The 27,480-nt window shown below is 38.4% G+C and overlaps 1 protein-coding gene across 2 annotated transcripts; it reads left to right on the top strand.

Moving 5' to 3' along the window:
• Positions 1-3,134: 3,134 nt before the first annotated feature.
• On the top strand, positions 3,135-7,466 carry LOC147618156 (uncharacterized). Of its 2 annotated transcripts, XM_086774575.1 has the most exons (6): positions 3,135-3,266; positions 3,785-4,963; positions 6,146-6,298; positions 6,683-6,748; positions 6,854-6,919; positions 7,065-7,466. In XM_086774575.1, the coding sequence occupies exons 2-6, from the start codon at positions 4,049-4,051 to the stop codon at positions 7,185-7,187; spliced, it is 1,323 nt and encodes a 440-aa protein (XP_086630701.1). In that variant the 5' UTR covers positions 3,135-3,266; positions 3,785-4,048; the 3' UTR covers positions 7,188-7,466. The 2 variants fall into 2 exon arrangements, with proteins under 2 accessions (XP_086630701.1, XP_086630702.1); XM_086774576.1 differs by lacking the exon at positions 3,135-3,266 and having other exon boundaries at positions 3,767-4,963.
• The last annotated feature ends 20,014 nt before the right edge of the window (positions 7,467-27,480 follow it).

The following is a 27,480-nucleotide window of genomic DNA, read 5'->3' as shown; positions in this document are numbered from 1 at the left end:
AGTTTGCTCACAAGCTTTGGTAAAAAAAAATCTAGCACAACTCTCATCCCTCCATGATGGATTTCCTATCGTTGCAGTGGTTTAGCAGTCTTGTTATGGCTCTCCATGCTCCTCCCCTTGCTCATTCGATCCATATGGACGGATTATGAAGAGGATTAGTGAGATTAAAGGTTGTTTTGTGGTTTTTACAAACCCACTAATGGTTTTTCACCTTGCTTTACCTTTGGACAATAGATTGATAGGGATTTTTTATCCAATGGTTAAAACAAGCCTTCTTTCAACCATACATAAACATAAACGTATTCTTCTTCAAATTAAATTAGAAAAATTACCAAAATCACATGTGCCTCTGTCTCTTTCACCTCTTTCTCCACAATTTTTTGATCGGCTTCAAGAAGATTGAAGGTTTAGGCTTCAAGAAGATTGAAGTAAACCTGGCTCTGATACCACTATCACGGGACCCTTTTTGTACTTCTTGAAGAATATTTTAAAACTCACAAAATACATCAAAAATTGAAACAGACTTGAATTAAATTGAAATCAAATAACATAGCATAACATAAGGAAATGGAAATAGAATAACATCACCCCATCAAGACAAGATTGGGTGCAATCCTCCCCCCCATGCCGTGTAGCTCCACTTCCACGACATAAGTATTTAGAGAATTTTATTCATAAAAATAGTCCAAGGAGCTAATTATAGATGTACGCACAAATTAAGCTTGTTTTTCTACTTTTAGGGTATTACTTTACATATTTTTAACCATATGAAGTCTCCTAAGGTTTGTACATATAAAAATCTTTGCCCAAATATAATTGCTAATGGGCCTTGTTACATAAAATAACTTTGTGTACATTTGCACATATAATAATCTTGTGCATATTCACACATTCCATTAAGCTGATTCCCGTACAAATTAAATTAAGCATATTTTTCTACGATTATTAATTCATAAAAAATATGATAAAATATATACCTGCAATAGTCCCACATGCAAGAAAAACCCAAAGTGGATTGTAACTTCTCGTATAAAAAGAGCCCATTTCAAGCAATGAAGTATCAAGCAAAAATTCAAGCATTGGAGCACATATTGAGTAAGTCTTGCATTTGGTTCTCTCCTAAGTTCCTTGGTTGTTTAATCTTAAGTATTTTTTGTTTCATCCTCCCGAGCCATGGCTTGAGCTTAATCCGTGTTTTTTTGACATCGAGTACAACCCTTGTGTATGTATATTTATATTATTAAGGTGCTGGAAGTAGGATGGCAATGGTCAAGAGACTTTCTTTGGCTTTACTTGTGTTAGTGTATTCAACTTAAAAAAGGGAGAAGTATTATGTTTAGATTTCGTTACTCCATGATAGTGGGTTGGCCCATGTAGAAGCATTTGATAAGGGTTTTCAGTAGCCGAAGAATTCGAGGGGAGAGAAGGAACATGGGAGGGGTTTGGGGGGGCGCATGCTCTAATTTGTAAATACCCATACAGAATATGTGTGCATGTATTTAAAAAAACCCTAGTTTTAAAATACGCTTAGTTCAAAAAAAATATTGCATGTTGTTTAGCCCCCTTTTGTAAGTATACATACTTGGATTTTAAATTAAGAAACCCTTTACTACATACATTAACATAAATTAATTATGTTAAGTTTAATTCCCTCTTGCATGTATATGGCACGTAAATCCCAAAATTAAAACCATCTATGCAAGAATGTGCAATGTAACATATATATAATGTTTGAGTAGTAGATGTCAGGTGGGAGCCTTACGTGGTTATGCATAGGCTTGTGGTTTGTAACAGCAGAGGACACGATTGTTATTTGGGCGAGGCAACTTTCTTCGAGGTAGTCTAACAAAATTCTAGTATATGTGTGCATATTATTATAGGTACACATGAGTTTGAGGTTGCAAGGCACACTCAATGTGGCATATGAGCTAAGCCATATGGGAGAGACAACTTTATTCTAATGGGAAGCATCCATGGACCAAAAGCACTAGTTATTGGCCAATAAAGGGGGGCAAAGGCACATTAGGATATGTGAATCTGATTAATTCTAAGATGATGATAATCATCAAGGTGTTGTTTTTCCAGGAGGACCATGTGGCGTATCAATAAGGCCAGCTGCGTAGGTAACTCGGAAAGCGTAGCTTTAAGTCCACATCAGCTGATTTTTTTGCCTCCCTTATGGTATTTTGGATTCACGTGTTTCATTAGCCAACATTAATCTAATGTTAAGTACATCTCCAATCAATAAATAAGTACTTGTATTCCAATTTGTGATTCCCAGAACGCTTGACTTTACACATGCTCTCCTTTTCAACGGCTCTCTACCCCACGCAAAGCTCCTGTGCCGCCCCCCCTAAAAATCGCCTCAATAATTAATACCATCTTAATCCATTCTTAAGTAAGTTCATAAACGCCTTCATGAGTCATGACTAGCATCTTAACCCTAATGTATTCTTTAATCTCCACTCTCCGTACTCCTACTTTTTGCAATGATTACCACCTTCCTGATTACTTGAACCATCTTATGCCCTCTTAATCCTTAGAAAGCCTCGATTGCCACCCTCTTAAATATTCTAATACGTGCACTGTGCCCTGATTACCACCCTCTTACTCCTTAGTAAGCCCTGATTGCCACCTCTAGTTTGTATGATCTATTCAGCCTGCTAAACTCGTAAGCAAAGCAAGATTACGATCGAAAGATATAATCTCACCAGCTGCAAATTATTCAGCCTGCTAACTTGTAAGCAAAGCAAGATTATGATCGAAAGATATTATCTCACCAGCTGTAAATTAGCTCACTTGATAGACATAGCATCATCTATTAGGGTATATACGCGTTGACAAGCCTTGATTAGCACCCTCTGATTATCATCTAACCCTGAACGTCAATCTTGAATCTTTAACCCAACAATCTAAGCAAGATTATCATCTAAAGGACTAGCTATTAATTAATTAGCTTTCCTTAAGTTAATTAGCACCACCTTCTACTTTTCTTGAATCTTGCCTGGCATGCATGGACTTTACACACGCATTTTGACAATGTCCATCCTACGTATGTGCCGTGGTATACTCTTTACTGGTCTCTTTATTCAAAGCCAAGTATTAATTTAATATAATGATTAACTGCCCATTTCCCTATATGAAGCTTTCCTCGCCTATCCACGAAGATGCCCCTCGGAAGACAGCCTTTGACGTTGCATGCGGCCTCGGAATTCGAAGGCTTTCCAAGGCTTCTGGCGTAATCGTGAGCTGCACCTCGTTCTAAGGTAAAATTAGTCACATAAACTCCTCTAATCAATAGATTAATCACCCACTTTATAAGGTAGTGTTAGGTCTTGTATACAAACAACCTCCTCTAATCTGTATCTCTTTGAACCTTCAGTTTGATGTTGGAGATGGATATTTTCTTGATAATTAGCTTAGCTAGAGTATAATTGATTAGTTGTAATTTCATGAGCCTGCAAGAGATACGTTTGCATGGCTCTCTCCATATGTGATCAAGGGTAGCTGAAGATCATGCTTTGTTGTCGCTTCTCATATTGATCTTGATGCTCAGAAATCATCATTAATTGATTAGGTTTGTATATTTGGATTTTTAATTGGTCGTATTTTGTGATAAGGGTTAGTGTTAGGGTCTTTTCTATGCTTGTTGTATTTTTAATTGGTGCTATTTTGGGATTAGGGTTAGTGTTAAGGTATTTTAATTGGTGCTATTTTGTGATTAGGGTTAGTGTTAAGGTATTTGATATACTTGTTATAAGTGTAGTTCTTTTTCATTTTGCAGATCTCATGCATGTGCAGCACTTATTGCTGCAAGTATATATTGATGGAGGTGAAATTACAAAGATGATGAAGCTCAAATCCTCAGGCCCAATATGTTTGCAATTATTGTCACTCATTAAGCTTAGCTTATATGTTGTTAACCATAGAGGAAGATGCAGTGGAAATCTGTCGATTTAATGATGCTCAAATCAAACCTGCAGTGCTGCACGAGTTGGCAATTGGGTGCATAGCCTGTTGCAGGAGATGGCATTGAAAGGTGAAGCCTATGATAAGAAAATTTGCTGTAATGGATCCTAGTAGCTTAGATCCGGCCACCTATGAACAGCTTCCCCCTCGTGATTTTCCCACATGGAGGCAGCTCAATCAACCTCATAACCTCTCTGTAGGTGAGCATGCAAATCTTCATGAATTTCATGCATCAAGCTGCTACTTAATGCCACAGGTCATCCGTCTCCAAGCTCCAGTCTCTGAGTCATTACTCATGCACCCACATGATGTACTCGCAACTGAAGGACAAATTAGTGTAATTTCAGACCCACAGATTAGATCAGTACTCCACAATCACCCCACTCTTATGAGGCAGTTTAATGAAACTCATGGTTTTCCATCACTGATCCCAGGGAGCTTTAGAGAATTTCGTCTGGAAACAAGATCCAATTTGGACTACTTACAACAGTCTGATGTACCTTTGATGAGTGGGAGTTATACGCAGCATTATGTGGAGGGATTAAGCACAAATTATGGAGCTGCTAATCACGTTGGTGACTTGAACGGGAGCATGTTTAGTGGCAATATTACTATGGAAAATATCGGGAATCATATTCAAAGAGGTGTTGGACTAGATAATAACATCAATATAGCTGCAAGGTCAGTTGGTGGGATGAGCAACAGCAGAACAAGTCCTAGATTAAGTCTTACAGGCACTAATCAAGGGTTGATCGACGCAGCTATTGAAGAAATGGATGTGATTAAGGGACAAATAGGGATCAATAGTGGAAATATCAAGAACAAAGATGCAGTGTGTCTGCATGAGGAGAGATTTAATGCAAGGAGCTCCACCATTTGCTTTGGTCAAGCTCAACCTGCACTAGATGTGGATACAATAATCGAGCAGCCATATCCCAACCATTCAAAGAGACGCTTATCATCAAACATCACACCTTTAAGGCGGGCCCAATTGGTAGGCTCTCTACTTTTGTTAATTTTAGAAGTTACATCTGCATAGAAAATCTATTTTTTTTAATGTATATTTGCATTTTTTTTAATAATTAGTTGAGGGTTATGAAAATAAATAGAACAAATCCACCATGTACTCCAAAATCAGATTACCTATCAATTTGGTCATACATCAGAGATCATAGTCCCATTGTATCCATATATTTTAACTTGTAGCATATCATATTCTATAGCATTATAGTAACATTAGTGAGTGGCATTTTGACTTTTTAAATGCCATTGCATAACAATATGTCACCAACGTCCAAGTAAACCATCTAAAACTTATTGATTGTGAATATATATATATATATATATATATATATATATGAGAGAGAGTGGGTATCCAAATTAGATGCCTTGGGTAGGTTCTAACCTAGGCCTCTCTTTTAACAATCTCTATGTGTATGGCCAACTAACTAATTAATTATGAAAAAATACAAAAGGAGCAAGTAATTATTTCATTATATGAGAATATATATTCAATCAATTAAACCAGGATAACCAACTAATTAATTATGAAAATACAAATTGAGCAAGTAATTACTTCAATCAATTAGACCAGGATAAGCATGTATACCCCCCAAAAAAATATTTATGTGTTTTTGTTTTGTATTGCGAGGATTATTTTTTAGAGATGGAATTAGGGTAGGCTGTCGTGATGTTAGGGCAAGAGCCCTTTGCAATGCTCACAGAAAACCCGCAAACCCTTACAATGCACCTGCAAAATTCATGATCTCACTTGTAAATTTTATGTTTGTAATTTTAAAGATCGACAAAATTTTAAGCATTTTAGTTATATTTTAGAAAAAAAACCTGTAAATATTGAAGAAAAACTTGTAAATTTTAAAATTGGAAGTTTTAAGATCTGAGAAGAAAAATATTCTCTGTGAACACACTGGCCCTTAGTGTTAGGATCTCCCCTAGAGCACCTCTTATGCCCTAGAGCACCTCTTATGCCCTGGAGTTAGACTTCTCTGTTTTTAAAAAAAGTTTTTTAATGCCCTTTTTATATATAGCTTTCCGTTTAAAAAAAACCAAAAAAAGCGTGTGGGACCGGCCTAAAAATGGCAAAAGTCTATGATGATGATTAATTTTCTTTATGATAATTTAAGATTTTTTTATATGTTATAATATGTTTAAGCAGGGTTATTATGGGGATGATTACAACGGCATGCAACCAGCTGCGTGTCGTTCGAAGAAATCATCGAGGCACCCCCTTGGCCCCGCCTTGAACACCAACCTCAGGCCTCGCGCGCGCCAAGGCAGTGCCAACGATCCCCAGAGCATCGCCGCGCGGGTACGTAGCTTAGTCTAATTTGCTCTGAATTAGTCTAGAATCGCTTTAATCTAGTCGGTAATGACCCTCGATCTTCCTTTAAACCCAATTGTGAAATCAATTGGTCACGTGAATCTTAGTCTCATGATCTGTAGGAGCACGTCCAGGTTAATGGAACCTGGATTCATAAGTGTTTTTACCTCACAAGTTGAACCGATATAACAATCAGGCAATGAGCTATCTTTTTAATCATCACACAGGGCTTTAAAATGAGGCGCATATGCACAGTCCACATGTTTCTGTGTGCAGGCATTCGGGTGTGCGCACAAGGGAGAGATTGATTGATTTAGATTGATTTCGCCTAAGTGAGGTTATAAAACTAAACCTTTAATTTCATTTTTGTAGCAACGACGTGAGCGCATAAATACGCGTCTCAAAGCACTCCAAGAGCTTGTACCCAATGGATCTAAGGTGAGAAATAAAGGTTTGATTATAGTTGAGTAGTAGATACTATATGCAACTAAGCATGTCAAGTTAATGTGTTGTTTTTATTGCATTTTGAGCAACGGAGTTCAGGTGGATTTAGTAACAATGTTAGAGAAAGCTATCAATTATGTCAAGTTTCTGCAACTTCAGTTGAAGGTATGCAAATTTCACACAATAGACCACCAATCATGGTTCTTTACATATTTAGCACCACTACAATATGATGGGATAGTCATGATTTTAGAGTCCCTCACATATAATTTTCATAAAAATCTAAAGCATTACATTTTTAAATGTGTAGGTTCTTACAAATGATGGATTTTGGCGTGACCCACAACATCTATCTCGTTACAAAAGCAATCACATAAACAATAATAATAACGATGAAGAAGAATATTCTTCTCCAAGATCATCTAATGTTTAGGTCATCTTACAAAGGACTTTAAAGTTCCAGATAGTTTCCTGTACCAACTATTCCATTCATGCATTTAGTGTGTCGAAGAGCTCTCAAATTTGAAGGTTGGCCCTGATATTGTTTAAGTTTGTAGCTACTCTAGATGATAAGAGGGAAAAATGTATCCTTGTTTTGTTAGAACTTATGCCTACACCCTTTTCATATTGAATTTGGGAATGTATGTAAGAAGGGTTCCCCTACTTTCCAATTTGAGGGCTATCAAATATATAAGAGAATTGAGTTTTTTGATCTCTCTCTCTCTCTCTCTCTCTCTCTCTCTCTCTCTCTCTCTCTCTCTCTCTCTCTCTCTCTCTCTCTCTCACTAATGCATTAAATGTCCATGATGAATACAAAAAACAATACCATAATTCAATTATCTTAACCTAAACATGTATAAAAAAATCTAAATTTCTTAAGTCACTTTTTGAGCTAAAGAAATAATTTTAGCTTTTGTTTTCACATCAATATTTATTTTTGGTCCATTTCCATAGCTAAAGCAGCTCTACCATATTTTTTAAACATTTAAGACTTATATGATCGTGGAAAACCTTGAAACTTTTTTGATACATCTTTCCACCTATAGCTACATACATTTTTGATGCACCTTTCCACCTATAACTACATACTTAATTCTAAACAAAGCTGAATGTGTCATTAAATAACTAATATTAATAAAATAAATGATGTATAAACATATAATGAGTCCTAATTTCAATTTGAGTTCAAGTGTAAAAACATGCACACAATTTGAGTTCAAGTTAAGCAACATTCTCGAGGGTTCACCTACTCATATCAAAGATAAAACTTCTCATTTCCATGATATCACAAAAAATAAAACTCTACACGCAAGGGGTCTCTTAATTCCAGAAGTGGATAATCTTTAAGTTCGTTAAAGAAATAAAACTCTACATGCAAGGGGTCTCTTAATTCCAAAAGTGGATAATCTTTAAGTTCGTTAAAAAATGAGATAATTTTATTTGGTCTGAATTTACAAAAAAGTATACACTTATAATCTTGAATTTATTTCTAACACTACAATATGTATGGGCCAACTCCCAACACTTTTTTAGTACCTTGTGGAGCACTCCTATATCAGTGCCAGTGAAGAAAAGTCAATATTAGGGTTTATAAATGATCATAAGTTTTTTAGAATTTAGAGTAATTCTAATATAGTAGGGTTGTGACTATGGGTCTCCTTGCTTATTGTTGGGAACTCATACAAACATTTACATGCAATATCTAGAACTCTACTTGTAGATGTCGTTATATGCTTAATCATATAAACTAACATATGCTAGGTAATAATTGATGAATGTGGTATTACATGCCTTTTTAATTGTGATGTAGCTATATATTTTATTATGATAGTAAAAATGTATGTTTAGTTATGCTACGGGGGGCACTACACATCTTGGGATTCAACGTGATCCACATCATTTCACACTTATGATAAATCAAAACTCTTTTACCACATGACTACTAATTATATTTATACTAAAAAATGGTTACCTATCAAGAGAATATGGCAATATAGCTAGTAAATAGCTAGATTTATAGGAAAAATAGGGAAGACTTTTCTCGTGAAATTTTGGTATTAAATGAATTAAAAAATCTTTTTTGGCCTTGTTATGAGGATGAATTCATGGAATATTTTATATATACCATGCGATCGTAGCTTACTTTACATGTACGCGGGTGAATCCGTACATGCATGGAAGTATTGGTTGCATCATCTTATTGATATGAAGTTTCATATGGATATTTTTTTTTAATCAATTAATTTATTAATTGATTGGCTTAGTTGATGCACGTGCATATCATTGGATGGATATTGGATGCAAGCTAGTGTGGGTCAAGAAATATCTTGAGATGGCCAATTCTGAATGTCGACGAATAATTTGTCACACAACAAGCATCATTAATTTATTTGGATGCTATTCATATTTATTAGCAATGTATATATGTTAATTGGAACATGTGAAAGTTCCCTTGTGCATATTTTATTTTTCAAGACATACACTTTTATAAGGTTCAAGGCTCACACCTATTTTTAAATCCTAGCTTGTACACTCAAGAAAGCTATTTTTGAAGAAAGCTAATTTTGAAGAATACCATTCTTGAAGAAGTCGATATTTTGAAGAAAGCTAATTTTGAAGAATACCATTCTTGAAGAAGTCGATATTTTTGTAAAGCATACTATTTTTGAGACCTAAAAGTTACCCATGAAATATATTTAAGTGCACCAAGAGCAAGCGTGACCTCACTCTTGTGTGGAGGCAAATTGGACCTAATATTGTGTATTGAGTATTTTGTTTGTTCTATTTACCTTCAATATTTTATTTATTACAATCACTAGTATGGGTCCATGTCAACCTCCCACAACAGTGGTATCAGAGCTAAGAGTGATTGCAATTGATTGAAACAGTAAAGAGCCAGTGGATAAAGAAGTGGTCAAAGGTAAATTTTTCCATACAAAGCACACAAAGTCTAAGGTTTTATAATAAAGACATATTTTGTCCAATGGGTAACAAAAACCCATAAACCTATTACCTAATGGTCCTTCAAGGTGGACTACCACTTTTCCAATTTTAAAAAAAACCATCTAAAATCCAAAAGTGGTTTTTTTGTTTTCAAATCCTCTTCCGATCGGCCAACACCGATGGATTTCTCTCATCATGGAGGCCCTAGAACCACTTTTTGTTGAGCCTCTTTCGTCACTTCATCTTCCCCTTCCTCTCAATGGCAGAATTCATCTAAATTTTATGTTTGGTTGTCCACCGCTTGTAGAATATATGGACTAATATGATAAAAATGAAGTAGAGATAAAAATATGTGAATCCTTTTAGATTGTGAAGCATTTCAATGCATTAAATGAGAATGGCTAGTCTTTAAAGAGGAACCCCATAATTTATGACTTGGACTTTTGATGGGACCAACCCCCCTTTCTCCCATATAGCCATCCAACATGGCATGTTGTGTTGATTAACTACAATTTTCCACCTTTCATGGCAATAAAAAAGGAATACTTGATTCTTAGTCTTTTGATTTCTGGTTGGTAATTGTTTTTTTGGGTCTATTTCCTCTTTGTTTATCTTGTTGTATATAACGGTGCAAGATTCACTTATCATTTTAGTGATATATTAGGAAAACACCCAGTATCAAACATAAATGTATACCTGGCACCTCTTATCAAAGAGCTACAAGAGGTTTTGCGAGGTTTTAAAATGCATTATAGATCAATATCTAGCTGGCACCCCTTATCAAGAGCTACAAGAGGTTTTGCGAGGTTTTAAAATGCATTATGGATCAATATCTAGCAAGCATCAAAACTTCCTTAAATTATGAGGTATACTCACATGGACCATTCATGATTGCCCTAGATTTTCATTATATCAAGTATAGAGTGTTAACATCCATAGACATTAACCTAAATCATTATCTCATATCTTATCATTATCTTGTTGTGTATCATTGTTGCTCGATAATTGATAAAAAAATGGATTATAGGTCTTGCTACAAAAGAGAATTGTCCGTGTTCTGGAATTAGATTCAAAATGTAGTGAGAACTTGAATGAGTATGTATACCCATTTTATAGGAGGTTTTTAACCACGGATCACCCATTTAGGACTATTGTGGCATAAAAGTTCTATGGAAAAAATCAATAATCAAGCACCACCTCGCAAGATGACTCCACACAACTAGGATTTAGCATGGACCATGTTTGAAATTTTTAGATAAGAGAATCCACAAAGAAACCCCTCAGAATGAAGCCCAAAACTTCAATCTTTTATACACTAGAGTACTAGAGAGCTAAAAACTGTTCACTACTAGATCCTATGCACTTTTTAAAGAATGTTGCAAACTCTATTTGGAGGCATCTTGCAAGTGAGAAGGACTTGCTCACAATCAGGAATGATCTTATTAAGTCCAAAAGTAAACCTCATCTATGGCCTCAACAAAACTCAAATGGGATTGTGTGCTTTTACCATGTTGCCCCATGTGTTCTTTTTTGAATCAAGAGCACACCCCAACCCTTCTAATGCTTGGGAAGCTTTCAATCAAATGGTTTTGGTTTCTTGATATCAAGCTTTGTGGGCTTCACTTCTTTCTTTAAGAATCAAGCCAAAATCAAAGGTAAGCCTTAATCCAATGGTTTTTCTATCTTTCTCAATGGTTATCTCCTTCCCAACCCCTCTAATGAGCACACAATTATGTACGTTCTTAATAGAAGTGGAACAATGGCTATTAAAGGGATGACTCCATTATAGGCCTACTCCGATAAGAAACATTCAGTTGCACAATTGAAAGTTTTTCGGAGTGAATTTTATATACATGTGTCACATGCTTAGAGGACAAAATTAGATGTCGAAAGCTAGACATTCTTCTTCTTCATTTACAACACATGGAGTCGAAGAAATATCCACTCTATGACTCTCATAGTGAACCGTGATGTGATATTCTAGGAACAACCACATCAAATGGAGGAGCTTCTTCCATCTTATTCATCATCATGAAACAAGGAAATCATCAAAGCAACACAACCTCCACAAACCTTCACATGTTGCATGAGCTTCCTCACATGCTGATAAAGGGTGAAGATGAATAATAGGAGTAGAAGCATGTTGTGCCAATTCCCTAAGTGCTATACTGTACCTTTTAGATGGAGCAAAACTTATGACCAATCAAGGACATGCCTCAAGATAAGGAATAGGAGTAGGAGCATGTTGTGCCAATTCCCTAAGTGGTATAGGTACCTTTTGAATATGGCGCAAAACCTATGACCAATCAAGGAAATGCCTCAAGATGAAGAATAGGAGTAGGATCTGATTATGCCAATCATCCTAAGTGGTATAGGTACCTTTAAGATGGAGCAGAACCTGTGATTCAAGATAAGAAATAGGAGTATAAGCATGTTGTACCAATTTCATAAGTGGAATAGGTACCTTTCAAATGGCACAGAACATATGGTGACAAATCAAGGACATGCCTCGAGATGAAGAGTAGGATCATGTTATTCCAATTACCTAAGTGGTATAGGTACCTTTCAGATGGAGCAGAAACTGTGTGACTAATCAAGGACATACATTAAGATGTTCACAAATCTAGAATGTTAGAGAAGAAAAAAATAGGCCTCAAGATAATCTTTTGAATTTGGCTGTGGTGATAGAGATAATCAAGATTTAGGAGCCTACCACCTTTATAAAAGCACCAAAGTGGATGGCAACCATGCAAGAAAAATATGACTCCATCCTCAAAAACCACACTTGGAACCTTTTAAATTGTCCTCCAAGGTGTAAGGACAGACCTTCAGGATACATTTGTACTACCACAACGATTTGAGGAGGTAGTATTGTAAGATTTCTCCTCAGCTTGAATAATGAATAAGCTTTTACCTCAATCCCTTGTAATCATTCCCTATTTCTGAATACAAGAAAATATTATTTTTCCTTGTTTTTGTCTAGAGAGAAGAAAAATTTTAGAGAGAGGTAATTCAATATTGGGATTTTTTTTATATAAAAATTCTCCTAATATCAAAAATATATTTCCCTGAAACAGAAGTTCAAAATAAATTCTCCAAGGTGCATTAGGAATCAATTAAAAATGATATAAGTGACCTTAGCCTAAGGGTCAATATTTTTAGAAATTTCTAGATTATGGTCTAATTAAGGTTCCTATGGACCAATAGGATTAATCCAAGTGCTAGGATGAGATAAATCTAATGAATAAAAGAAAATATCCAAAAATGAGTAAATGCTCACATAAGATGAAGAGTTGACTAAGTACAAGGTTTATTAGTTAAAAATTAAGATATATTACTAAAAAAATGAGATATTTTGGAGAAATGATGAATTTTTGACACCTTGGTAAGGAGAGGGACCTTTGAGGTAGTTGCCTCTTTCACATGTGTGGGAGCGTTTTTAATTCAAAAATATTGTGATATTTTTATCTCTCCTCTCTCCTGGATCAAACTGGACAAACTGGATCAAAATGGGAGCTAAACTAGTCCAAATCTTGTGCAAATTCAGCCAAACTGAAGCTCGAAAATTCTAGAACCTAGTTGGACTTAGTTAGTGGTCTCCCTCACCTATAAATAGACCCTCATTCTTTTGTATTCCCATCTATGAGCTATACCATGCCAGTATTACATTAAAATAATCATATTTTCTATTATCCCTTAAAAATCCTCTTCTTTTGGAGAGATTGGAGCTTCTCTCTCTCTTCAACAACTCTTGGAGCTTTCTTCTCAACTCACTAAACCAATTGATTGGTTGGAGGCTTCACTTCTAGATAAAGAAGCAAGCCAAACCTAGAGATAAGAAGGAATTTCATGGTTTTTGTTAATATTCTTAAATGATAACTTCTCAACCCCTCTCAAATGATTTCACTTCTCAAGCCCTCTCAAGCTTGAGAAGTTTCTAATTAGTTGTTTTTAATGCAAATCAAGCTTTCTCTAAGAACTTTAAAATCCCAAAAAAGTTAATCTTTATGCTTATTTTGAATGCTTTTTATGTATATCTCTCTCTCCCAAAAGAATAGTCATTCCTATGGCTAATTCTTTAGAAAAAGAATGCTTCTCATTGATAAATTCTTAATTCAAAACCAATCTCTAAGCTTGTTAAACTAGAGGTTAAGAAAATAGTATTTTTATGCTTTTATGTTAATAAAATTATGGTAAATTTATGATTTAATTCCATGATTTGGATTTAAGTTTAAGGATAGTTCTTCTATCATAATTGTATTACAAAGTCTTATTCTTTTCTAGAAAATTTAAAAATTATCTCTAATAGCAGCAAAGCTATGGCAAAATTTTTAGAAATTAATACATATCTTATTTTTATGCATAATTCTAAAAGGGGACTTCCTATCATATTTTAGGATGGGACACCCTATGCTAAAAGAATGATTTTCATCATATTCATGAGAAACTAATTTTTAGTATTTATGCATAATTAATTAATTAAAGAAAAGAGAAATTTTTGGTAATTTTATTTTTATGCAAAAAGAGGACTTCCCATGATAATGGAGATCCATGTAATTAAATGGAAAATGAGAAATTTTGGTATATTAAAATAATGGATAGTTTTATTTAATTTTAAGAGAAATTTTACAGCCTCGGTATGGTTAAAATGGTGCGCTTCCGGTACGATGGGCGAGGACCGAGGAAGCGGTCCCTGAGTGAAGTGCTAGGACACCTAAGTAGGATCCTAGAGGGTTCTAACTAGATGATGCACGGGCTCGCAATTGCTAGGACACCCATGCGTACGTCGAGGAAGATTCAGATGAACTGCACAAGGTCCTGGAAATCCTAAGGAAACACCAACTCTTTGCAAAAAAGAGCAAGTGTTCTTTTTCTATTGATGACCAGGTGGAATACTTGGGATTCATAGTGTCAAAAGATGGGATTTCTCCTGACCCCGCAAAGATCCAAGCAGTTGTAGATTGGCCAGAACCCAAGACAGTAAAGGAAGTCAGAGGATTCCTAGGATTAACCAGATGGTATAGGATATTTATACCTAGGTATGCTCAGATAGCATCCCCTTTAACTAACTTTCTCAAGAAGAGTACCCTTTTTCAGTGGACTGCTATGTGTCAGAGTGCCTTTGACAAGCTGAAGATAGCCTTAGTAACCAACCTTGTCCTTAAATTTCCAGATTTTACCAAACCTTTTGAGGTAGTTACTGATGCCAATGGGTTTGCCTTAGGCGGTGATCTTATGCAGGAAGGTCATGCAGTGGCCTATGAATCTAGAAAACTCAGAACACATGAGAGAAATTTTGCCATCCATGACTTGGAGTTACTCTCAGTAGTTTATGCTGTGAAGTTGTGGAGACATTATCTTTTGGGACAGAGGTTCACCTTGATGATAGATCATTAAAGTCTGAAGTGGATCTTCACCCAAAGGGATCTCAACATGCGTCAAAGGAGATGGATGCAGACCCTATAGTAATTCGATTTTGAAATTAAGTATCGATCGGGGAAAGAAAATGTGGTGGCAGATGCGCTCAGCAGAAAAGCCTCCTTGCTTTCAATTATAGTGGTGTCAAATCCATTAATTTGTGAACCAAGGGAGAAAATCATGCAGGACAAATTCTTTGCCCCTATTACTACCCTTCTGATGCATGTATTATAATAATCGGCTATGCATTCCCAATGATGAGGGTATAAAGGGAAGGATTCTAAGAGAAGCCCATGATAGCCTAATAGCTAGACATCCAGGGTTTATAAAAACCTATATGTCTGTGAAGAAAAGCTTCTTCTGGCCTCGACTCAAAAAGGATATACTTGATCATGTGCGATAATGCTTAATGTGTCAGAGAGTCAAGGTAGAGAGAGTCAAAATGCCAGGAAAACTGCAGCCTCTAGACATTCCATAGATGAAGTGGGAATGTATCAGTATGGACTTTGTCACTAGATTACCTTCAGTGCAATCAGGTTACAACTCCATTTTTGTGGTAGTTGACAGACTAACCAAAGCTTCCCATCTAATTCCAATGAAAGAAACATACACTACAGTGGATGCTGCCAGAGTTTTCCTTAAAGAGATCTTCAGATTGAATGGCTTGTACCCAGAAGGATAGTAAGTGATAGAGATCCCAAGTTCACGTCCAAATTCTGGACTACATTCTTCGAAGCAGTAGGAACGTTCTTGGATCTCAGCACAGCCTATCACCCCGAAACAGATGGCCAAATTAAAAGAGTGAACCAAGTAATAGAAGATATCCTTCGGTCATGTTGTGGCAGGGAACCCAAGAAGTGGGTAAGCCATTTGCATCTGGTTGAATTCGCTTACAATGCTTCTTATCATCCAAGTATTGGGATGAGCCCTTTCAAAGCTTTGTATGGACAAGATTTCCTTACACTATTGACTTGGTCTGACCCATTGATCGGAGTCAAAATGTCCAGACAAACACTTGATGACATGGACTAGCAAATGCAATCAATCCGTAAAGATACTAAGGCAACCCAGGATAGGCAAAAGCAGTATGCAGATAAAAAGAGATCAGAGAGAGAGTTTGAAGAATCAGATATGGTCTTCATTCGAGTACGACCAAAAATAAGTTTCTTATCTTTAGGGAAGTACAAGAAGCTCTCTCCCAGATACTGTGAACCATATGTTATTATAAAGAAAGTGGGCGATCTAGCTTATAAACTTCTTCTGCCTCTCCATCTCAAGGTACATAATGTATGTCAGTTTGCTTAAGAAATATGTACCCAGCCCGAGTCACGTACTTGATGAGATGAACAATTGATTTCTCCGACTCAAGGCCAGATGGTACTCCAACCTAAAGAAATCCTTGACGTTCGGGAGAAGGTTCTCAAGTGCAGAGTTTTTAGTCAAGTGGAAGTTCTTCCCTCTAGAAGACGCCACTTGGGAGAAAGAAGAAGAGTTGGCAAAAGATTACCCCCACTTTGCGAGATGAGGACATGTTTTCAAGTGGGAGAGGATGTAAGATTCCTCCTCAGCCTGAATAATGAATAAGCTTTTACCTCAATCCCCTGTAATCATTTCCTATTTTTGAATACAAGAAAATATTATTTTTTCTTGTTTTTGTCTAGAGAGAGGTAATTCAATATTGAGATATTTTTGGATATAAAAATTCTCCTAATATCAAAAATATATTTCCCTGAAACCAATTAGAAATCAATTAAAAATGATATAAGTGACCTTAGCCGCCTAAGGGTCAAGATTTTCAGAAATTTTTGGGTAGCATTGCACAACGACAATCGCTACCTCTTAACACCAGAGTGCTGCTGATAACTTTTGTTCCCAACAATCGTTACGGCTGGCCTCCACAGTTTTAGTTAGAATGGCACACAAAACCTTGTTCATGCTCTCATCTTGGCCATTCGCTTGTTGGGGATAATAGGGGGAGGACTCTCTATGAGTGACAAGGAACCCTTGTAAGAGGAATTGGATCATCTCATCAATGAAATGTGTTCCATTGTCTCTCACAAGCTCTAGGGGGAAACCAAAGCATGCGATTACTGATTCACAAAAGAATTTGGTAGTCATTCATGCATCAGCTTTACGGGTAACCCACTTAGTGCAATAGTTTGTGGTAGTGATTATATATCTATCTTGAGTGTATCTGGATGCTAGACTGATGAGTGCAATGAAATAAATGCCCCATTTTTCAAATGGTTGTAAGGACACAACTGGGTTAAGGGGCATGCTATCCTTGAAGAGGGGAATGCTACGCATTGGCATTCATCACACCGCTTGACATATTCTGCTGCATCCGCCATCATTAAGATGGGCCACCACAACCCTAGCTGTGAGGACTTTGTGTGCAGTGATATCTACTATAAAGTGTCCACCAACACAGAAAGAGTGAGCCTACTCTAGAAGGAAGACATATTCGTCTCTCACCAACACGTCTAAGAATGCGGCATCTAGTAAATCATCTTCTACTCCCACGAACGGCTCACCGTTAGGGATCCTTGACATGTGGTCTGCCAAAACATGTTGTTAGCCTTTCCTCATTATAACAATGAAGTCAAACTCAAGCAATATAAGTAGCCACGTAGTGATCCTTCTTGTCGTACAAGGTTTGTTTAGTAGGTATAGAAGAGCTTGATGGTCTACAAAGAAAATAAATTTGGTCGACATAGAAGATAATGGCAAAACTTCTTAACGGTGTAGACCATCACCAACCCTTCTCTTTGGGTTGTGGTATAATTTCTCTTAGCTTCATTGAGTTGGTGGGTGTGGCCGAAAAATCTGATGGGGAAATCCATATTATGTTCACCCAATTGGACCAGCACACATCCAACAACAAAAGCAGAGGCGTCAATGTGGACATGAAAGATAATGTCCCAATTGGGGGAGCTCAGAATAGGAGCACTAGCCAAGGCTTTCTTGAGTGTGTCGTATAAGCCTGTTGGTGCTCCTTCATCCACTCAAAAACGATCAAGAGTCCATAAAGAGTTCAAGCTATATTAACATACATAAAAATGAATCACCGATAGTAGCCAATGTGTCCCATGAAATGCTAGACTCCCTTAAAGAGTCAGTGGATGGGGGCAACTCAAGGGTGAGCCCCACTTTGCTATCATCTCTAGAGATTCCTTGCCATCTGGAGACAATGTGTCCCAAGATCACTCCATGTCTAACCCAAAATTGACATTTGAGTGGGTTCAATGAGATGAGATACAACCTGCATCTTTTTAACACCTTACACAAACAATCAAGGTGCGCCTTCCATGAGGAGTTGACATAAAGGTCATCCATAAAGACGTCAAGGAATTTCCAAATATATTCCTTAGGACGTGCACATTAGATGCTGGAAGGTGCCACAGCATTAGTCAGCCCAAAGAGCATGACACGGTATGCATAAGTTCCCCATTTGGTGGCGAAGGCCATTTCATGTTGATCCTTGGGGTTGATCAATACCTAGTTTGTAGCTAGAGAATCCATCAAGAAAGCTATAGGCTTCCTTTACTACTACCCGTTCTAGCACATGTTCAGTGAAGGGTAAGGGGTAATGATCCCTTATGGTGGCAGCATTGACCTTTTTGAGGTCTATGCACACTCTTTATTTCTCGTTCTTTTTGGGCACTATCACAATGGGTAATACCTAGTCCGTATGCTCTATCTCATAGATGAATCTGGTGTCAATGAGTCTATCAATCTCTTCTTGAACCATCTTGGAATATTTTGGGCTCATAGAATATGCCCTTTGTTTGACCGGCCTTGCTCCATCAACCATTGGGATGGTGTGCTTGACTACTTTACAAGAGGTACATCTTTCATATCCGTGTACTTCCACGTGAAACAAGTTTGCAATTCTTTAAGTAGAGTGATGACTCGTTCTCTTTCTCTATAGATGATAAAAAACAGAAGCAGGGGGGAGCACACACAAGAGAAGCAAACCCTAATCCATATCCATCAATCATAAAGAAGGAGAGAAGCCATAGTCATCATCTCTCTCACACACACAAAGGAGAACACAACATAGTGTTATGTCCACACTACAAAGTAAACCTAATGTAATGTCCACACCACACATGACCAGCTGGACGCGGTCATAAACACACCACACGATATCTATCTACCATACTGTCACTCTGTCAGCACCCATGTGCAATCCTCCAGCTGTATACGAGCTTGACATTTCAACACTCCCCCTCAAGCTCGACATGTCCATCTCTAGGACTCCCAATCTAGTACGAAAATCCTCGAACTTATCCTTACCAAGTGCTTTGGTAAAGATATCTGCAACCTGCTCATCTGTCTGCACATATGTCAAATCAACATGCCCATCTAGCACTTTCTCTCTGATGAAGTGATAGTGGACCTCAATATGTTTGGTCCTCGCATGATAAACTGGGTTGCTAGCAAGCTGAATACTACTCATGTTATCACAATGAATGACAACTCTCATATCACTTTGTAACCTGACATCATCTAGCAACTTCTTCAACCACATAGCCTCACATGCAGCTATGGCTACTCCACGATACTCTGCCTCTGTGGTAGATAAAGCAACTGTAGGTTGCTTTTTACTGCTCCAACTCACAGCTCCACTACCAAGGCTGAAAACATAGCCACTGGTAGACCTCCTGTCATATGCACTACCGGCCCAATCTACATCTGTATAACCATAGACATGCATGTCTTTTCCTGCCTCATAGAAAAGACCATAATGCACGGTAGTTTTGACGTATCTCAGAATACATCTCACAGCATCCAAGTGAGGTTTACAAGGACTCTGCCTAAACTGACTCACCAAACCAACTGCATAACTGAGATCTGGCCTCGTAATGGTCATGTAGATAAGGCTACCAACCATTTTCCTATACATGGTGATATCATCAAGCTCATCACCCAAATCAGCCCTAAGCTTCATGTTTTGCTCTAATGGTGTCAACATTGATTTGCATGCTGTCATACCATACTTTGCCAGCATGTCAAGTGCATATTGCCTTTGCACCAACCATATACCCTTGCTTGTTCTAATCACCTCAATGCCAAGAAAGAACCTTAAATCACCAAGGTCTTTCATATCAAACTCTTTGCATAAAGAGGCCTTAACCTCATCAATGCCTTTCCCACAATCACTTGTGATAATCAAATCATCAACATAAATGACTATCATCACAATACCATCATGTGTCTTCTTCACATAAAGTGAAGAGTCTGCATTTCCAACCACAAATCCAATACTGACAAGATATCTGCTGATCTTGTCACTCCAAGCACGAGGTGCTTGCTTCAAACCATAGATTACTTTCTTTAACCTGCAAACAAAAGTCGGATATTTTGGATGTACATATCCTTCTGGCTGTTCCATGTACACCTCTTCTTGTAGTTCACCATTCAAGAAAGCATTTTTTACATCCATTTGATGTAAAGCCCAACCTTTTTGTGCTGCTAGTGCAATGATAGACCTCACTGTAGCCATCTTAGCCATTAGGCTGAAAGTTTCATCATAATCAAGACCATAAGTTTGTGCATATCCTTTAGCAACCAGCCTTGCCTTATGTCTCTCTAGGCTGCCATCTGACTTGCACTTTACCTTGTACACCCATTTGCAACCAATTGCATTCTTTCCTTGAGGTAACTCAGCCAATTCCCATGTATCATTTTTGTCCAAAGCATCCATCTCTTCATCCATGGCTTTCTTCCATACATGCTCTCCAATAGCCTCTGTATAGCATGTAGGTTCCACATGCTTTACCATAGATGTCATGTATGCATAGTGCATAGCAAAATCTCGATATGTCAATCTTTCAACTGGATATCTGACTCTCTGTGGGATCTCCGCAATGCATGCGGGTCACTCTGTACACCTGTAACTCTAGTATGTGGGGGCACATATCTGTCCTGCCTAGCACCAGGTGTGCGTAACACAGGTATGCCAAGCTCCTCATCCAAACTCTCAGAACTAGATGACTCATAACCTGTGATTCCAATTCCTTCCACTTTCTTCTTGCCTTTATCCATAGCACTACTCCCAGTGCTCACACTCTCATGCCTCAAACGTCCTGACCATGGACACTGCTACTCTCAGCTTCTGCCTGCTGCTGGCCCAGACATAGTAGTAGAACTAGAACTTGCTTGTGATGGCAAGTTCACAGGCACATTAGCCTCAAGTGAGTCAATGACTCCCTCATCTTTTGCTTTGTACCAACTAGCAAGCTCATCAAACACCACATCTCATGAGATGACTACTTATCTAGTTTGAGGGTTATAACATTTGTAGGCCTTTCGTCGATCCTGTGCATATCCAACAAATACACATTTCTCTGCCTTAGGATCCAACTTCCGTCTTCTTTCGTCAGGCACATGGACATAAGCTACGCATCCAAAGACTTTGAGATGTCCAATGTCTGGCCTGTAACCTGTAAGCCGCATCTCTGGCGTGCTTCCATGAATGGCTGCTGTAGGTGTTTTGTTCAGGATATACACTGCAGTAGCACATGCTTCTGCCCAATAGTAATCTGGCATGCTCTTTTCATTGAGCATGGCCCTTGCCACTTCACATATGACTCGATTCTTTCTCTCAGCTGCCACACCATTTTGCTGAGGTGTATACCTGCATGTCAACTGTCTTCTTATCCCATGCTTCCGCAAGAAATGCTCAAAAGCTTTTGAGGTGTATTCACCACCTCCATCTGTTCTCAAACATTTAATCCAATAGCCATATTGCTTCTCTACAAGGGCTTTGAAATCCATGAACTTTTCCAACACTTCACTCTTCTCTCTCAGAAAGTATATCCATGTCATCCTGCTGAAATCATCTATAAATGTCACATAGTATAGACTGCCTTTGATAGATGGATTTTGTGCAGGGCCCCATACATCACTGTGTACTATCTCAAGTGGCCTGTTACTCATATTTCCTTCTCTAGGAAACCTCAATCTTGCCTGCTTTCCAAACTGACAGGCTTCACAAACATGCATATGACCATCATATTTGAATCTAGGCAATCCACTGACAATGCCTCTTGTTTGCATGTTCTTTAATCTCTGTATATTGACATGTCCAATCCTCTTGTGCCACATGTCAATGTCCTGCACAATCCCATTGCTCTTTGAAAACATGGCTGAGCTCAATTCTGGTATGCCTGCATCCACCAATTTGAACAACCTTCCTTCCTTCTTGCCCTTGGCAATCAATCTACAGCCATGCTTAAAGTCTTCCACAAAACAGCCATTCTCATTGAATCTTACTTGTAGTCCCTGCTCAACCATTTGGCCTACTGATGCCAAATTCTTTGTAATGGATGGTACATATAGCACTTCTGACATATTCTTCACATTTCCATCATGCATCCTCAAAGGCACACTGCCAACATGTGTTATAAGATGCTGAGTATCATCTCCTGTGACCACATAACCATTTGTATCCAATGGTTGCATCTTCTCAAACCACTCACCATGACATGTCATGTGGTTTGAGGCACCTGAATCCATATACCATGACTCATCTCCAGCATTCTGAGAATCCATTGTCCCCATAATGTGCTTCATTGCAAAAAGATGATTTGAACTCCCATCATTGTTACTGGTAGATGCATAATTTCCATGTTGTGGTCTTCCATTCCTCACATCATTCTGCTTTTTGTAACAATCTTTTGCCATATGTCCAAGTTTGCCACAATAGTGACATTCAATCCCATTCAAATTTTGTTGAGGACCTTGCCATCGTCCTCTACCACGAGCACCTGTTCTAACTCTCCCCCTATGGGATTGAAATCCACGACCTCCACGTGATCCAAATGATGATTGTGAATTCTGAAAATTTTGATTTGATTGGGGTTGACTAAACCTGTCATTCTAACCACGTCCTCTACGGCCTCGAGGGGTAAATCTCCCCCTGCCTCGAAAGCCTCTAGATGAGTAAAAAGCCTGATTCCTTGCATGCTCATCATTGTTCGACGAGGATGCACCACCTGTAAGACTCATACCACCAAGTCCAAGCTTCAATTCTTCCACAATGAGCAATGACACAAGCTCATTAAAGTCTGGCATTCCTCCCAACCTTACTGAGATGGAAGTGTCAAAAGATTTGTATTCTTTGCCTAAACCATGCAATGTGAGAGCAACCAAATCATCATCATCCATTGGGGCATGGATTGATGACAAGGAATCTGCATAACCCTTGATTTCCTAAACATACTCATGGATACTCCTATTCCTTCGTGTGACACTCTGAATCTGTTGCTTTAGTTGTATCTTCCTTGCACCAGTGTCTGTCTCATACATTCGGCACAATATACCCCATGCTTCTTTCGGTGTATCTGCATCTTGGATGTGAATAAGCAAAGCATCTGTAACACATATTGAAAAGTAATGCAACACTTTCGAAGACCGCTCTACCCATTGCTTGTGAGCCAGCAACAACTGAGCATTATTTGGTTGAGGAGGTAGGAATGGCTCCGACACAAGACTCCATAAACCTTTGCCTTTCAAAAAACTCTTCATTCGAAACTTCCACACTTGAAAGTTAGTTCTGTCAAGCTTCTCTCCAACAATTTGTATCGGACCATCTCCCATTGTTGCAAAAATATAGTAGATGTACCCCTTTGACAAATTGTATACAGGACCTGTAAAGCTTCAAATCTCTCCAAATCACATCAAATGCTTGCAAATAGTGTGCATTAACATCCCACAATGATGCATCAACAATGTACACTCGATCAAAGTTGAAACCAAATGATACTTCTTCACAAAAAATTTTCTGGTTTTTTTCTCGCCAGTAATTTCTCGCCAGTAACCAGTCAAGATTATGCTCTAAATCCTTCAAATCTTGTCCAAATTCAATGATTCAACTTGCATTGGCTTCCCAACACATTTCTCCAACATATCCTAGAAGGGTTTGATCAAATTCTTCAAGGTGAATAAGAACCACCAATTTTTGTAGCTCCCTGGTTTGCCTTTTTCTGCATCTGTCAGGTACCACCTCTCACTAAAAGTGTTCTATCTCCTTCAAATCTTATCCAAATTCAAAACTTTTTGAATCAAAATTTTAGCAACTCATAGGAATCTACTTGTACCAAAGGAATTAGGCCAATTTGATATAGACAAGGATTAATGCCTTGATTAATAATGCTCTGTTTTTGGACAGACTTTCTGCAAACCTACAAACCTCTGCTAATTGAGTTCAATGAGCTCCAAATACATCAAATGAGCTGCCCCAAATGTTATCTTGATCTCAATCACACTTTTGCTAAGTATTCCAAGCTTTAAAGCATCCAATTTGGTGTCCAAATGGGAGAATTAGACCATAATCATTGCAAACTATCCAAGAATCTACTCCAGAATACGCCGCCTGCTCCAGGGGCTCTAGGAGAGAGGGGTAATCACCAATGAGTTGATAGGTCTCTTAGCAATGACCTAATCTATCATGGGTATGAAGGGTTTGACTCAATTTTGCTTCAATCTTCCGCATTCGATCCTCAACCGGGCATATGTTCTCTGTTTTTGTAGACTCTAAAAAACCAAAATTTTTTCCTTCACAAATTGCCTGTAATGCATCAATTTTCCATGCAATGACTTGCCCCAAAGTTGCTAATACATGTGTTCATTCACAATACATGAGAGCCTCAGTGTTTGCTTTGCATTTGATCCAATACATTTTCCAAGACACACTCCTTCATAAGCTTTCCATTAAAGCTTCAAACCAAAAATTTTCTGCTTGCTTTTGCACCTTTAATCTTCTCTTACACTTGCTCTTGATACCTGCAATCCACAGAGGGGGTCTTGCTACACTTACCAATGGTCCTTAGCTCTTAGATCTGATGCCGATGTGTGCTCCACAGCTTCTCCTTTGCTCCAAGCTCCAATGGCTTCCTTCACAGCTTTTTCTTCTTCTTCCCTCTTCTCTCACTCACTCTCACAACACAGCTAATAAGCCCTAGGCTCTGATACCATGATAAAAAATAGAAGCAGGAGGGAGCACACACAAGAGAAGCAAACCCTAATCCATATCCATCAATCATAAAGAAGGAGAGAAGCCATAGTCATCATCTCTCTCACACACACAAAGGAGAACACAACATAGTGTTATGTCCACACTACAAAGTAAACCTAATGTAATGTCCACACCACACATGACCAGCTGGACGCGGTCATAAACACACCACACGATATCTATCTACCATACTGTCACTCTGTCAGCACCCATGTGCTATCCTCCAGCTGTATACGAGCTTGACATTTCAACAATAGAGAGGTCTTCTCCAATGTATACTGGCCTCGGATCTTCGTGCCTAGACTTGTCAGGTTACTTTCTTTTACCTTGGTTGGACCATCATATGGGGTCCCTACCTATCCATTGTGAGATTTTTGGGCCAAGTCATATTGGACAAATCTGTCGGCCATCTAAAAGGTCTTGAAATGTTTGGGCACCTATTTGGTCTCTTCTACCTTAGCGCTTTCTTCTTCTACTAGCCTTTTGGCTTCCTTTTCTATCATAGCTAACTTTTTATTGTGTGCTCTGCATGCTGAGTGTGGTGGCAAAGCTTCTCTAGTTCTGGTTTGGGATCGATGAGTTCCATTGGATTTGGGGTGGTAATGTGGGCCAAAAGGGAGCTATTGGCAAACTCCTTTTGCCATATATCATTGAATTGGTCATGTCCTTCAATTGCTCAAACATACTTTAGCTAGTGGCTATTTGAATCATCTGGGAAGACATATCATTCTGGCCCAGGGAATCCATCGGGCTTGCAAGTCTTGTGGGAGAGTTTTTTCCCTTGATATGGTTTTGCTCTAATGGCCTGTTCAAGTTACTAGGTGTGGCAACATTAGGTAGGTATGCTGAGCTAAGCATGTATAGAGATGTGATCTGCTACCCGTCTGCCATAGCAAACCTCATGCCGGTGCACCCACCAGGAAGAATGTCCAAGGTGGCAAGGATATGCATCCAGTTCACAGAGTCTCCTAGCTCCAAAAGAGGTGCACATTCCTCACTATCTTTTTCATCATCTAGTGTCTTGTGGCACATTTGACACAGATGGACTACAGTAGATCTAGTTGTTGTTACTGAGTCTTTTGCGAAGGGTCTGCCACTCATTGGGTGTACCTTCCATGTCTGTAGGTTGATCTTTATGGCTTGATCCTTTCTTCGAATGTAAATGTGGTCAGTATCCCCAACGTGAATCATTTTAGATTCTCTCATGAATGGTCGCCTAAGGATGCAGTCATAAGAAACATGCTGACATCCAAAGTTCATCACAAAGGTGTCGCGATAAGTAGTAAGGATCTTTATTTTCAAATCGTTTACTAGACGAATGGGTCTAGCTGTGGCTCCATCAACAAGTTTGACTAGCAATGTGGTATCATATGTGGTAAGTGCGTCCCCATTTTTTCTAGCATTGTTTTGTAACAATGCTCACTCATGCTCCCCCGTTCAAGATTGTTGTGACTTGGAGGCCATTGAAGGTTATCGATAAAGCCACATTTAGTTCGTCACCTTCAAAGTATTGTCCAAGCCTATTTACTCAAACTATGGGGGTGCCAATAATTTTGTAGGGTATAACAAGTTCTCTTTCTCAAACTCATTAGAGCTATCTAGCTCCATGGATTCTTGCATACCTACCCCTAGACGTCCCTCCATCCAATCCTTCAAATATTTCCATAATCTCGGGCTACCTTGAAGTAAGGTGCCAATAGGGATCTGGATCTGAGAAGAAAGGAAGGAAGAGAGACCAGCAATGTCACTAGGAGCGGAGGTTGTTCTAAGAGGAAGATCACTTTGGCTTAATCTTAAGCTCTTATGTGTGTATGGGATGTGGATAGGTATTTCTGTATCTATTCTTTGAAGGTGGTCATTCCCCAGATCTTTGAGATATTTGGCTACCATGTTTCCCTGATGGGAGGTAGCTGTTTGCAGGGTGTTGTTGCTTCTATTGGCCTTTGTGGGGATGACTGGTCAAGGAGCTCTCTGGAATATACCTGAGCCTCTTTAATGGGTCTCATGTAGGAGACCACCGAACATGGCTAAAGGTAAGTAGGAGGCTCATCTTCTATTTGTGCTTGGAAATCCCTGACCAATTCTTGGGCTTCCAAGAGTCTTTCCTTTTCGTCTACGAGGTTTGAATATTCACGGAGCGTTTTCAAGACCACGTTAGCGTCAATCGGTTCTCGAGCTCAGGCGGCTGAGCATAGCAGGTCTTCCTCTTTTGATGAAGAGGTTGATGCATGTGTTTTCGTGCCATCTTTCAAACCACTTTTTATAACTACCCGGTAGTCTCCCTTGCCAATCTTTATGGTTTCCTTTCTTGAGCATCTAGTTGCTCGTGCTTACTCAAGGA

This window comes from Cibotium barometz, chromosome 35 (genome assembly GCF_041138505.1).
Source record: "Cibotium barometz isolate CiBa-2024 chromosome 35, ASM4113850v1, whole genome shotgun sequence".
In the NCBI taxonomy this organism is placed as follows: Eukaryota; Viridiplantae; Streptophyta; class Polypodiopsida; order Cyatheales; family Cibotiaceae; genus Cibotium; species Cibotium barometz.
This window is presented reverse-complemented; position numbering and strand designations above follow the sequence as displayed.